General features: G+C 38.0%; 1 protein-coding gene across 1 annotated transcript; it reads left to right on the top strand.

Annotated features, from left to right (window-relative positions):
- Positions 1–488: 488 nt before the first annotated feature.
- TMEM244 (transmembrane protein 244) lies at positions 489–13,375 on the top strand. Its single transcript, XM_054819598.1, has 6 exons — positions 489–521; positions 5,317–5,402; positions 6,169–6,242; positions 10,462–10,587; positions 12,355–12,399; positions 13,281–13,375. Exons 1-6 carry the CDS (start codon positions 489–491, stop codon positions 13,373–13,375), a joined length of 459 nt encoding a protein of 152 aa, XP_054675573.1.
- Positions 13,376–14,839: the final 1,464 nt, after the last annotated feature.

Below are 14,839 nucleotides of genomic sequence, written 5' to 3'. Positions count from 1 at the left end.
GTAATAAAGTAATAGTCGGAAGAAAAATGTTAGCAAAGAACATTGTGAAGAATGTAACATTCCATATCTATAGTCAATAGAATTAATGTTAGAAATTGTAAAACTAATTAAAAGTAGGAAGGTATATTAACCCCAAGGAACTATGATGAAATGAATGCTGAAAAAAAGCAGATAGAAGATAGAAAATAATATTAATAATATTGTCTCTAAGTAGCTAAGTTATATTATAGGCATTCCTTGGCTGACTCTACTTATGAAAGTACGAACATTAGATGAGCTAGGAGGATTTTCTTTTCGCTCCTCAGCAGCTTACAGTTAGCTCGCAGATGGCTTCTGTCTCAGTTCAGTTTAATCCAATCAACTGGCCTCACCCTGTCCCATACTCACCTATAAGACTGGGGTTTTTGGGTGAAAACCAGCTGCTTCTTCCTGCTGATATTGGCACACGGAATATAGCAACAGCACTTCCTTTCACTCATCATGTGTCCATGGCTCTCAAGGTCAAAACTGCTGAAACCAAGGTAAAGGGAATTGAGTTTGTTTAGTGTTGTATGTCACCAGATAGCATTTAGAGCATTAGACAGCTACTGCGGGGCTTGGAAGAGCTGTTGCTTTCATTCTTACAGAGTGTTCTTCAATGTTCTCTTCCTAACAAACAAAATTAAAAGGACACTTTATACTATAGTGCTGGTAGTGAGTACTGCAAAGTACATCCTATAAGAAAGATTTCAAAATATGTGATGTAGTTCCATTTATGAGATATAATTCTTGCAAGTGTCTAATAAAATCCTACATTTGATGATACCAGTGATTTCCTAAGATTCTTTCTTTAAATTGTTTTAACATATAATAAATGACCCTGTAGTTTTTAACTTGTGCTTTTTTGCTTTGAAATACCTGAGGATTTAGAAAGGGAAAAAATAGTTTGGAAAAAAAAAAGTATTCTGAGATTTAAAAAATATATGTTTAAATTTCAGTGCAAAGGTCAAATAAAAAAAAAGAAATAGAATGTGATACAACTGGAAAAATTTCAAAGTGTTTTCATTTTCATGTTACATGCATTTCCTTAGCTGAGCAAAGTATGCTATACCTAATAATACATCACTGCATCCCTAAGACAGGGTCTAAGAATGTTTTGGGTACAAAGAGAAAAATCCTGGGCTTTCGACGCCAATGAAATTTTGTTGCTGACTTCAAGAGATGCTAAGAATTCTGTAATTAGAGGTCAACAGGTCATCAGCTCACAGCTGTCCTTCAGCTCTCTGATTTTCACTTCAGTCTTGTCTCACCACTTTTATTACAGTACAAATCTACATCTAGAGCAGAGGAGGCTTCAAGGAGGCAGGTGCCTGAGGAGGGGTAGCAGATAAAGGAGCATTACAGGAAATGTGCATCTGCTCAGAGCTAGGGAATGAAAATGATTCCCACCAAAAATATGCCAAAGATTAAGCTTCCAGTGCTTAGAGATACTTTGAGGGGGACAGGAGGTAGCATGGCTGCCAAACTTGCACGTGGCATTGTGGTCAATTGATATAGTGACCATGGTGTACACTGTGGAAAAGAAGGGATCATGTGGGTTATTTGGCCAATTTTCATTCAGAATAAGTCTAAAGAGAGCGGAAATGGGAAAGCTGTTTAGCTCTCAGACCAAACTGGTTGAAGAGAGATTAACTGTTCTCAGTTTTTGCTTGGCTTTGTTTTGATGTAGGGAAAGAAGAAAAGAGTAAGACTGTCCTGTACATTTGCTTATTGAGAAATACCAGTTTGCACAGACATGATGAATTTCTCTCCTGTTGCATTAAAAACTAAATCTCCGTGATCTCTCTCGTTGTGGGAGATAGATGCACTATTCAATATTTAGCACTTCACAATATTTAGCAATAGAAAAAGAAGTAGTTTGCTAAATTCACAATATCCACACTTCTGTCAATGTCGGGTGGTTCCGTAAATACTTCATCTACCACACAACCACTCAAAGAACTAAGGCAAGAAGTGATCATGTTACAGATGAAGCTTCATCCAGAGAGGCATTTGGTTTTGCTTTGAAGGATCTATTATTTCCAAAGGCAGTTTGTTCCGTTGGCTAATTGCCTCTAGAGTTAAAAATGTCCTTCACACATCTTTCAAATTTGTCTAGCTATAACTTGCAGCTGTTTACTTCTTGTGGCTTTTCTGATAAAGAGCCCTTAAGTACTTGGTATTTTCTGCCTGCGAAGGTACTTATCCATCATAATCAAATCAGCCCTCAGAGATAAACAGATTGACCTCTTTAGGGCTGTAGTCCTAATAAAGAAAAAGCCAAACAAAAAAACCCCACCAAAACATTTTTAGCTATCAGCTCCCTTTTGTGGCTCTTCTCTGCACCTTCTTAATTTCTTAAGTTATTTGAAAAATTGCTGGCACCAGCCAAATTGGATGCCGCTTTGTCATCCCAGTGCTGTGTTTAGAGATAATACTTCTTCCCTATTTCTGTTCATATTCTCCTTCCTTAAAACTCAAAGCCTTAAGGGATTGTTTTGTGACACAATAATGCAAGAGAACCTCGTAAAAATGAGCTAGTGTGAGCTAATGCTCATCTACAGCCCTTCTCAGAGTCACTACCTCCTAGAATAAGAGCTCCTTTTACCAGCATATAACAAACTAAATCACAATGGAAATTGTCCTTTAGAGCTGGCTTATGTTTTATATTTTTCACTGCAATCTTACCTGCCAACTGAGTTTAATTTAAAAATAGGGTCTTAAAAATATTCTATACCTTCTGTTTTCTTTTTTTCACTTTATTAATTTTGAATCACCTGTCAAGAACATTATTCAACTTTATCCTCAAAATCCACAGCAATGATAAGGGGACTCAATAACCAGTTTCGATAAAAAATCTTGAATAAAAGCAAATAAATAAAAAGAGCAAGTCTCTTTCAAACCTAGAAAAATTGAGATGATTTTTGAAATTTTGCTGTATCTTATACATTTGGTTTTTGGTTTCATTCCTTTAGTCTTAGATGTTCTTCAAATAATTCCTCTTCCTTTTTAGTTATGAATATGCAATTACTATTTCCCCTACCTCAGTCCCTGTAACGAACCTACACACATGTGATTCCTTCTACCTTTCTTAGGGGTTGAGTTGTGTTCCTCTATTAGTTGTTTCCTATTTTTTCTAAAACTCATTCCAATTGTAAATAAGGTGTCAGCTTTCAAAGAGATAAACACTGGCTTCTTTTGCATTGATATAATGCTTCACTATATGCAGTCCATAGTCTCTGCTTGCCATTCTGATACACTGAAAAATTGCATCCAGACCCCTTTATTTTACTGCTTCTTTTATGCAGGGCCACTTTTCATGGATTTACTTCTGAATCAATACCTGTATTTGGAATATTTCATCATCTTAGTCTTAATTTTTCCTTTTTAAATTTATTTTTGATCAACATAGACAAGAAGTCCTGTAAAACATCACAACTTCCAAACTCACTTGCTGTCAGCTCAATTCCATTGATCTCAGGGGAAATTCAGCATGGGATCTTGCAGGGCACACAAAAACGTGGAGGCTTAGGGCCCATATTTACATGTCCAAGCGTATTTACTTAATAACGGACTCACTATAGTAATTATGTTCCCCTTAGATCATTATTGCATAGCTTGGAGATCTGTGGAGGTCTTACCAGAGGAGTCAGGTAAACACATTCGATAGCCAAACTGAAGGAAATGCAAGAAAATTCTTAACTCATGACATGTCTTGCACCTGGACTAAGAATTTATACAACAGTCTACCCATAAAACAGAAACTGGAGTGCTTTAATAGCAAAAAGCAAAATGTAGCCACGGATACTTCCATTGTAAAGCATCATGTAGCACAATATTAAAGATGGACAATATGGAACTGGTAGCAGTTCTCTCTACAGTCACTGTCTTTCTGATGACTGCTTTCTACCTATATTTTTTTGGAGGAAAGTAAAGAGTAGAAGATGCAGAATGGAGGGGACAGGCAGAGAAGAAAATGAGACAATAAAGAAGGAGTTGAGAGTTAAAAAATGGCCTTTGAAAGAGGAAAGATACAAAGAAGTTAAGAAAGAGGAAAGGAGATATACAACGTGAAAAAGCACTAGCTAGAGTGAGAAAACACAAGACAGTCTGGTTTCGATAGAAAAGAAAAACTGATTTTACTGACCACTCTACTAACTGCAGTATACATCTTCAGTTTCATGTTCTTAAGCAAACATACAATATTGCCAAAGCAGTTGCTCAAGTTTGATGCACAGAGGTGTCTAGTCCTGATGTCCCATGTTTCCCTTTAAAAAAAATAAAAGCCTAAATAAACAACTGGAATGTTATTATATCACCACAAAAAACCAGAAATTAAAGTGTTCTGCATTAGCAAGACTATTTTTACCAAATGTATTAACCTTCAAAACATGATTTTACATTATACCTGTAGGAAAGAATACAAATCCTAGGGTCTGCATAATTCAGGAAGCCAACTTAGAAGAACAGAGATACGTGATCAGAGATATGTTCACTTGAAAGGATCTCAAGGCATTTTATGAACTTTATCAGGTGAAAGTTAAAAGGTTTTTCTCTGGCTGCGTTGCTTCTGAAACTTCAGTTTAGAAGTGAAGACAGTGAAATTAAATTAAATGAAAGAAATAACGATACCAAGGTATCTTAGGAAACATACATTCTTTGTATAATTCTGTATATCGTGTTTCTCTTTTCTTAAAGACACAGTATTTGATCATAAGACAGTGATTGCTTTATGAAATTCATATTTTTAGGGGTATTTTTTTTTCAATTTGGAGTTGGAATTTATTTAGAATTAATTCACAAACAATTGAACTTTGAAAAATATTTTACAAATATGCCTCATTACTCATTTAAGTTGTCTACATCCTTACTTTTGGAAGTAAGCACTAGGGCGACATTTTCTAGAGGCTGGGAAACTTAAGAGTTACTGCTTCACAATTTTCTACATTTTATTTGTATACAGTTTCAACATACTTACAAGGATGGCATTTCTTTTAAGTTAAAAACTAGGCTAAAACTAGGTTAAAAACTAGTTAAGCATCTGGATCATCTTAAATTCTCAAGGTCTCCTGTGTAATACCAGTCAAGAAATGTGCTTCTCATTCTCTGAACACTTATAAATTCAATAAATAGTTGGTATAAAATAAGATACAATAAAAATAAAGAACCATGCATTATAACCATACATTAGGATCTGAAATGTACCAAAGAGCCTTTTACAACTTTTACGTAATCTGCTACAGCAAAAATTCTGTTTAAACATGGCATTAGGTTTTCCTGTCTTTTTCCCTTTTGCAGGTTGTTCTGGTGAACCTGTTGATATGCATGGCAGTTTTCTACACTGTGTACTATGTGGTCCTATCTGTGTGCTTCGCAGGATTCAAGTGAGATTTCTTTGTGTTTAGTCTAATATGACGGCATACTACAACTGGATATAATGGGTAGGGCTATGACCCTGTAGAGGAGGCATCCAGACTGGAGGCACCCAGTCCCAGTTACCCCTGAACATATTATTTAAATTCAGTGGAATTGTTGTACCTGAAGCTTTGATCAAGTGCAAAAATTGGCACACAGAGACTTAAACCAAAAACAAAATATTGGTTCTAATGCACTCCTTGCACTTGCACCATGTAAATAAATGAACGTAAGAGCAAAGATGACATTAAAAAAGGAAAAGAAAAATTTTATAGTTGATAAAAAAGACAAATTATATTCCCTTAGGAAGTTGATTAGCATGTATAGTGCCAGACATGTCTTAAATAAAAGTGGAGATCATGGACACTGTGTGCAAGACCATAACACACAATGGAACGTAGACAGCTTGTAAAAGCCCAGAGTATTCCACTGAAATCATATTTAAAAGCACCAATAATAGAATCATATAATTATGGAATGGGTTGCCCAAAGCCCCATCCCACCTGGCCTTGAACACTTCCAGGGAGGGGGCATCCACAACCTCTCTGGGCAACCTGTTCCAGTGCCTCACCTCTCTCACAGTAAAGAATTTTTTCCTTATATCTAATCTAAATTGACCCTCCTTCAGCTTAAGGCCATTATCCCTTGTCCTATCACTACAATAATAATCACAGCTATAATCACTAAGGCTTTATCGAAAAGCTCTGGTTAAATTTGTTCTTTCTGTTTCCACAGGATTAAAATGTTGGATGGTTTGGCACCTTTTGATTTTAAGACAAATCCCTCATGGATTAACCCATACTATTTAGGTAACTGAAATTTGTTTCTCTCTTTTCTCCCCAGCCAAGAAAATAGATTGTATCTGGATGTAAAGCTGTCTTCCTTATGGGTGGTATTTTAAACCTGGTTTAGTAATACTAATGATTTCTGTATTTTAAGTACACTGCATTTAAACACTTATTCATCTTCCCTGCACTTTTCATTTCTGTTTTTCTACTTATCATTCAAGTGATTGTTAGGCTTTTCCTTGAGATGTTCTTCTGATCTTGCATCGTATGAAGAAAATGTGCTGCTTTGGCAGGATGTTTCATTTTCATTGCAGAACAATTACCTATTCTCCGTAAAGTTCCTCCACAAAGTTGTTAAATTTAATTTTCATACTGCAGCAAATTTCTCATGACCATATTGAATCCAGGTCTGAATAACAAGTCACATTCAATTAATGAAAATCTTGCTTTGGTAATGTCAGAATACAGTGAGCAGTAAAATTTCAGGGTTTGCTTGTAGCTCAATCCCTAAACACATCTTTATATACCATAGAATCATAGAATCATGGAATGGTTTGGGTTGGAAGGGACCTCAAAGATCATCTAGTTCCAACCCCCCTGCCATGGGCAGGGACACCCTCCACTAGACCACGTTGCCCAAAGCCCCACCCAACTTGGCCTTGAACACTTCCAGGGAGGGGGCAGCCACAGCCTCTCTGGGCAACCTGTTCCAGTGCCTCACCTCTCTCACAGTAAAGAATTTTTTCCTTATATCTAATCTAAATCGACCCTCCTTCAGCTTAAGGCCATTATCCCTTGTCCTGTCACTACACTCCCTGATAAACAGTCCCTCACCATCTTTCCTGTAGGCCCCTTCAGGTACAGTGTCCTGTTTTCAGCTGAGAGGGTTCATTTTCTTCACAGTAGCTAGCATGGGGGTATGTTTTGGATTTGTGCTGGAAACAGTGTTGATAATATAGAGATGTTTTTGGTATATGGACCTGTTGTTGTTGAGCAGTGCTTACACAGAGCCAAGGCCTTTGCTGCTTCTCACACCGCTTTGCCAGTGGGACGGCTGGGGGTGCACAAGGAGTTGGGGGGGGACATGGACAGGACGGGTGACCCAAACCAGCCAAAGGGGGTATTCCATACCACACGATGTCATGCTCAGTATAAAAGGGGGGCTAGTTGGGGAGGGGCAGCAGCAGCTCCAGGACACGTGGCTCAGGGACGGTCCGGTTTTGGGATGGGTCTGAGCGTGCGGTCTGAGTTGTATGGTCCTGGGGTGAGAAACTGCATTGTGTATCACCAGTTTTGTATACTCCGTTAAGTACTGTTTTGTTTTGGTTTTTTCCCTTTTCCCCTCTCCCTTTGCTATCCCAGTAAATCGTCCTTACACCAACCCACCAGGTCTTGCCTTTTCCTTCCCATTCTCCTCCCTATCCCGCCGGAGCGGGGGAGTGAGTGAGGGGCTGCGTGGTGCTCAGCTGCTGGCTGGGGTAAAACCACGACACACTGGAAGGCCACAATTAGATCTCCCCGGAGCCTTCTCTTCTCCAGGCTGAACAACCCCAACTCTCTCAGCCTGTCCTCATAGGAGAGGTGCTCCAGCCCTCTGATCAGCTTCGTGGCCTCCTCTGGACTCTCTCCAACAGCTCCATGTCTCTCCTGTACTGGGGCCCCCAGAGCTGGACGCAGTACTCCAGGTGGGGTCTCACAAGAGTGGAGTAGAGGGGCAGGATCACCTCCCTCGACCTGCTGGTCACACCTCTCTTGATGCAGCCCAGGACACGGTTGGCTTTCTGGGCTGCAAGCCCAGAAAAGCCTAATACAAATTTCTGCATCTTTCTCTGAAGCTCTTAAAATATATTCTTTTTCCTAAACTGGCATTCATGTCATGCATACATGAAATTTTACCAGATTTCTAATCTATTTTACAAAGGCAAACCACATCATCTGTCAGTAAAGCTCAAAAGTAAATTGGTTAGTTCAGCGGGTTAAAAAGAGTAATAAAAACGCATGGATATTTTTACAGTGTCAATACTGATTTCAGTTGAAAAAAGGGCATTTCAGTTGTAGCACTGGAAAAGAAAATTAAATCATATTCTATTAGAACTACTTTTAAAGGCCCTAATGTAATTACTGTATCTCGATATGATTTTTTTCCCCAAAATTATATCAGCTAGTTTGATGCAGCATGTTTATATGCCAAAACCAGCAACTCTGTTATGCAACTGGTTAGTAGTCTACTCTCCTTTCTGTCCACCCGATGAAATAACATGCAATAGCAAAACATAACAGGCTCTGTTTAAAGTCTGTGGGCACAGCAACAGAACAAAGGTCTCTGAATGATGTTGCAAATGAGAATTAGTTTGCTCAAGAGTCTCACTCATGCCTGTTATAAACAGAATTATGTCTTTAAAAGATAACCTCAAAATAAAAATGGAAGTCAGCTCAGAACTGAGGTATCATTGCTGGCCCAGTTTTGCAAAAAGGTTTACAGAGCATCTGTCTACACTAGGTATACTTTATAAATGATAAAATTATTGGCATAATTTAAAGGGAAATCATGAAATAGAATGAACTAAAAGTACTGAAACGGATTGGCAGAGTTTACATTTTTTGAAGTGTTATTTCCCATTTTCCTAACTACATGTGTTTTTCCAGTTTTCTTTTCTCATTTTTTAGATATTTTTAAACTGCTGGGTGAAAGATCCATATTACGGTAGGATCTAATTGACTCTCTAAGAAAAGAATAAAACTGAAAGGCACAAAATGCATCCAAATATATAAATTAAATAGAGTGAAAAAATAACAATGGTCTCTCTACTCTCAGCTACAGTAATCTTAGGTATTACATTACTGCAACAGTAAAAAAAAAAAGTAATTCCATTAAAAATTTGACTTTTATATGCATGTGTACTTAAAAAGAAGAACAAAATGCATTTAGATGGAAAATTATATGAATTACAAATGCACAATTATGGCTTGTTGAATGGCAATTCAGGACTACAGCTGAAAGAGCCATCACGCATTTTCCATCCAACCCCCTGCTAATAGCAGGTAGCCACCAAGCATAAAGTCAAACTTTGCCCTAAAAGTGATTATTTTTGATCTCATTACACGTAGTAGCAAGCAAACAAGCTGACAGCTAAGCACCACTCCATTGCTGTGTCGAAGGATACAGCTCATCAAATACCAGAGGAGGTTCCTCTCCCTTCCCAGGGCAGCTGCTCCATGCCTTTCTGCGCGTCGTCCTGCCCACGGCGGACACACGGCTTGCCCACGCCATTACCTTTGCAGAGCTGCGCCCCGCGTCGGGAAGATGGTGGCTGCAGATGCAGGCTGGTGGCATGGGCACGGCACGGCACAGCGTGGCTCGGGGGACAGAAATGCACCGTATCATCATCAAGAGAAGGAATTTTCTTGATCTGATAACTTTAATAGTCTCTTTTGGCAGCATAGTTTAGTTACTATCGCTTTGCTGGTAATCCCCATTCATGGTTTAACACAGCACAGAGCTCGCTGCTGAATGTCAGGCTCGGTGACAGCACGGAGCTGTGGCAGCCTTGCTGTCAGCGCTGAGAAAAGCCAGGCTCCTGCTTGTACCTACCATGGGACCCATATGGATGGATGGCCTCTGCTCACCTTGTAGGCTCTCTGCTCCATCTCCCCTTGCATGTCTTGTCTTTAAATTGTTCTGATATGCGTATATATAGACACATATCAGAGATATATATACACACCCACACATATATATACACATATAAACATATATATATACACACGTATCTATTTTTAATGCAATGAAGTGCACGGGGAGAAGGCTATGAAGTTTCTTACCAAACATAGCTCCTTAACCACACAATTCTGTTTTGGATGGGAAAAATTTGATGGATGTCAGTATCAACCAAATCTATTTGGTGCCATATGCAAAGACTGTGGATGGTCCCTAAGTAGAATTTCCACACCATTTCTCCTCCAGGCTATGTGAACTGGCCATAATCCTGTTAATCTTCATGTTTTTCCATAAAATGTATAACATTTTTAAGTCTATAGGCAAATCAGGACAACCCATGCAGATGACTGTGGCAAAATTAGAAATGAACTTTATAATGAAAACATTAGTATAATGTTTGATCTTGTAAAACATAATTTGCCTATCTCAGACATTTTAACTTCCTATTGCTGTTATTTTGAATATATAAAAAAAAAAGCCTGTCAAAACTGTTTGGTGTACATTTCCTATTTTCATTTCCAGTTCTTGTGATATCATTGGAAATAACTTTCTTCATTTGCGGTCTGCTGTTTGCCCTGGTTGTAGAAGAATGGGTTTGGGATTATGCTGTAACAGTTACTATTATTCATATCATCATAACTTCAGTTGGTAAGTAGATTTACTGCTAAATATATGCATAGTATCACAAATTGACGGACCAATGAACTATGATTCATCTACTGTATAACTGGATGATCTTTATCATTTTTCCTTAAAGCTAAATAAATATATATCTCTAATTTCCATCCATTTGACTCATACATGTATTTAAACCCTGCCATTTAAAACTCAATTCTGTTTTTGTTGCAGAACTTTAAAACACTATTTTTAATGAAAAATTCAGAGTTTTGGTTTGTAATCTAACCGTTCATATCAAACAGATCGAGCCTAGATACAAGTTCAGCATCTGGGAGGTGTGTTTTTCTCTAAACCAAGAAATTAATAGCTGTCCATGTCCTGACACTTTAAGATCTACTCATTAACACTTCAGCTCTAGTTCAGAGTAAAAATGAGGCATGCTTCAGCAAAGCCAATTCAAAGTTTTTAAGGTAGATCATTTGAACTAAATCTTACTGAGGAAAATAAAACATTTTACCATTGAAGCATATTTTTTTTTCCTTAAACTCTTCCTCTCAAAGGAAAGAAAAGGAAAAGAATTGGCTGCTGTAAATGAGACTCATCATCACTTTTTGCCAGTACTTGCTAACCTGCTCCCTCTTCTCATGCTGTTTAGGAAATACATTTTAACCCCATCCTTGCCAGAGCCCATTTGGGGATTCCTTTCTCCCATAACAATGAGCTTAGTATTTTTATTCTGGAATTTAGAAATAGGTAAAATATCACTGACAAATTAGGACTCCCTCCTACATAATAATTCATCTTCCATTTTCCAGTGCTTTGTCTGTTTGTCTTTTAGCACTTTATACAGACAGGGATTCCCTACTTCCCGTGACAAGTTAAGCCAGAGACCAACAGAGACTTCATCTTAAAAAGTTAAGCATAATTTCTCATCTACTGAATTTGATTTCCTGGAATTTAAACTACTGTTACTCCTTATGAATAGCTTCTGTATTTAAATCAAGGAATTTACAAAAACTGCAATAAAACCTGCTTTGTATATAATTTATGCAGGAAGGTATCTTCTATCATAATTTTAGATGATGCATTTTGATGTCCAAAGAGCCCTAGATTTGTTACCGTTTCTTTCTGATGGCCAGCCACAGCTCTGCTGGCTGACTCTGAGCTGCCAGCATATGCAGTGAGCCTCCCAGCTCCCTTTGCTACCTCTGCAGCCCTGTCAGCTTTTTTTAGGGGGGCAACAGCGGGTCATATAATGGCCCTGCAGTTGATCATACAGGGGGGATGTGGGTCAGCTTGTGTGAGGCAAGGGCAAGTGCCTGAGAGGGGAGAGAGCATGCTGTGCAACGGTGCTACCTCGCAGTGCGCAGACCCAGCCTGTCTTTCACGTGCTGCATCACCCATTAAACTGAAAATGTCAAGCAGCTTAATTTATCTGGATTGCAGCAATATGTAGGCACTCCACCACGGGATCGGTGTCTCTGTTGTACTAAACTGTGTGCAGGTAAGTAATAAAAAAGGCATTTCTTCCTCAGAGAGTCTAAGAGCTCTGTTTAGTACATACCTATTAGGTTTAAGACTTGCCTTCCAGTGGGATCGCTCACCAGGCTAAGCTTAAGGGTATGACCAAGTATCTGAATGATCGGGACCTAAATATGTGTTTGCAATGTCAATAAATGTGAAGTGTATAATTCATGAAACATAACTAAGCAGACCCGTGATAACATAATGTAATGTTTGCATGTCCCAATTGTTATTGTTTAAAAATTTACATTTCTCCATTTCTTCTCCCTGCAGTTATGTCTGAATTCCCTCTGATGCTACACTGGTGGCTGGCATTAGGTATAATTACATTCTTTAAAGTTTAAATTGTTAGGCTCTGTGTAGAAAATTTGTATTTACAGTATGAATTGTTTCTGTTAAATGCCTGTTGTCTCACTAATTTGAGAATTGTTGACATTTAAAGAAGAAATATATGCTTTTCATTTATACTTCTTTTAATGACACAGGCAAGTAATGCTGGGCTAACGTTTGCCTCGCCTTAAAATATCTTCTGTTTTAAGACCAGAATGTACTCAGCTTATGCTAATCTTGCTGACAAACAGCAGATACACTCATGTTCTTGAAATAAATCGTGATTAAGTCTTGACTAATCAAACTATCTCACTTAATTCAGGTGTCAAAAAGACAGTTGTCCAAACTAGCCTTCCTTGGTACCCTTTATAATCAATGGAAAGAAACAGGCACTTTCAGAGGCAATTTTTATAAACATTATGCACAGGTAGTTACGATAGATGAGATAAATCCCAGTCATCACATTTCCTTAGAGTGAATGGCAATCCTACATGTCTGAATGTTTAATTTTCTGTAAAATTAAAAGCATAGCTTTGCACTAGAATATATTATCTTGAAAAATAGTTAAGGGAAAAAGGACTGGCTTCTGTTCTTCTTTCTTATATGATGGATAACAAGGATCGACAGCTGCAGTAAATTCCTAAATGATGGGGACAGGCAAGTTAATTCCCTGTCCTGCAACTGGTTCTGCATCAGCAGCTGCTGGGGCTGATATCTTTGTAGGTGGTTAAAGCCTTGGGCAAAATGTTTAAGTAGACAGGCCATTTTTAAAAAATTGAAGATAAAAAGAATGTCTGTTTAAAGTTTTATCATAACATTTGTATTCCACTATAAAAATTAATGTAAAACAGTCATATATTTTCTTTCAGGATCTGGAGTAATTTCAATGATTTGTGGAGGACAGATTTTGGCATACTGCTTGTTCAAAGACAACTTCACTTACCCGATTCTAGATGATTTTTGAAAAGGAAAATTAGAACTTGCCTTCATATTTATGTGAATTCTATGCTTTAATTAACAACATAATTAAAATCAAGTTAGCAACTGTCTAATTGTAAGGCTAATATTCAGCTTACTAGACCTCTTGTATCTTACATTTATTTGCAATGTCAATGTCATCACTTTTAGATGTTGTACGTAATCACTTTTAGCTTTTGTATGTACGATTTCCATTGAACAAATAATTAGATACACTGTCTCTTTTTTAAAAACAAACCATAAGGAGGATGAGAGCAATGATGCAACACTTTCACAAAATCTTACAAGGAAAAGGAAAAAACCAGATTTGAATTTAAAGTTTTCAGGGTGCTCATTATCTATTGTATTTTATGAAATGCTGACTGTGATTTAGGCTGGAGTCTGACCTCTCACAAGCACTGCAAAAATTTGAAGTCACCCTATCTGGCATAAATCACTGCAGGCTTCAAGCAGTCTTCTCTGGCAAACCCCTGGCAAAGAAGAATCCGTGAACAGCACACAGCTCTGCATCTCTGCCCATCTTAAAGCTCTCACCTAGAAGCTGCCCAAGATAACAGCAGGCACATGTACAACCCCCAATGTTTGGCTGACCCCCTTGCTTCCAGGGATGCTACAGACAAATGCCTTCTACAGTAGCTTCAGGCTATTCTGTCTTTTGCTAATGATCCATTTATGGTCTGGCTGTGCTGGAATGAGGAAAGGCAAATGCTACCGATGGGCACTTTTTTACATATCCCTTTCTCTCTCGCGCAGCTGCCTGTGGCCAACGCCAAAGTGTGAGTCTATGGGTAGTGGTAATTACAAAACAACAAGTGGTAATTACAAAACAACAAACCAACCACAGTGGTGGCTTCAAATAACTCTTTATCTCTTTAACCATAATAAAGTTGTAAAAATTGCTAGGAGGCAACTTCATCTTAAATACGATACCGGTGATTGGATTTCAACTGCAGTTTGCTTAGAAGAGCAAGACTGTATTGCTGTTTGCACAGGAGTGCTAAATGTTGCATTTGCCTTAATCTTACTCAACAGATAACGCCTCTGAAGAATCTGTCCCGTTGATCTAATCAAACATCTTAAAATTTACTGCGAGTTCTAAAATTTTCAATTAAGTTTCAATACTGAAAGTTCATATATGGTGAGAAGCACGTTTCAAAGAGTACCAAAAGCATGAGCTTGTCTCTCATGAGTGACATATATGTACGTCATTTTAGAGACAAACCAGGTATGTAAATCCATAGCATTGAATAGACGTAGACTTTACAAGTTTTTTGGCATAATACACTGTGTACTGGTCAGCAGAGAGAATCCGGACAGTGAATTAACTGATCCACACTTATCAGTAGTCTGAACCATGGACGACTTTTAGTTTGATGGATTTGTATCTCCATAAACATTAGTGTGCAGATAACCGACTGGTATTTTGTGTCTGAAAAACATTTGCACATTT

Source organism: Grus americana, chromosome 3 (genome assembly GCF_028858705.1).
Source record: "Grus americana isolate bGruAme1 chromosome 3, bGruAme1.mat, whole genome shotgun sequence".
Classification (NCBI taxonomy): Eukaryota; Metazoa; Chordata; class Aves; order Gruiformes; family Gruidae; genus Grus; species Grus americana.
The sequence above is the reverse complement of the archived record's forward strand: the minus strand, read 5'-3'. Positions and strand labels throughout refer to the sequence as shown.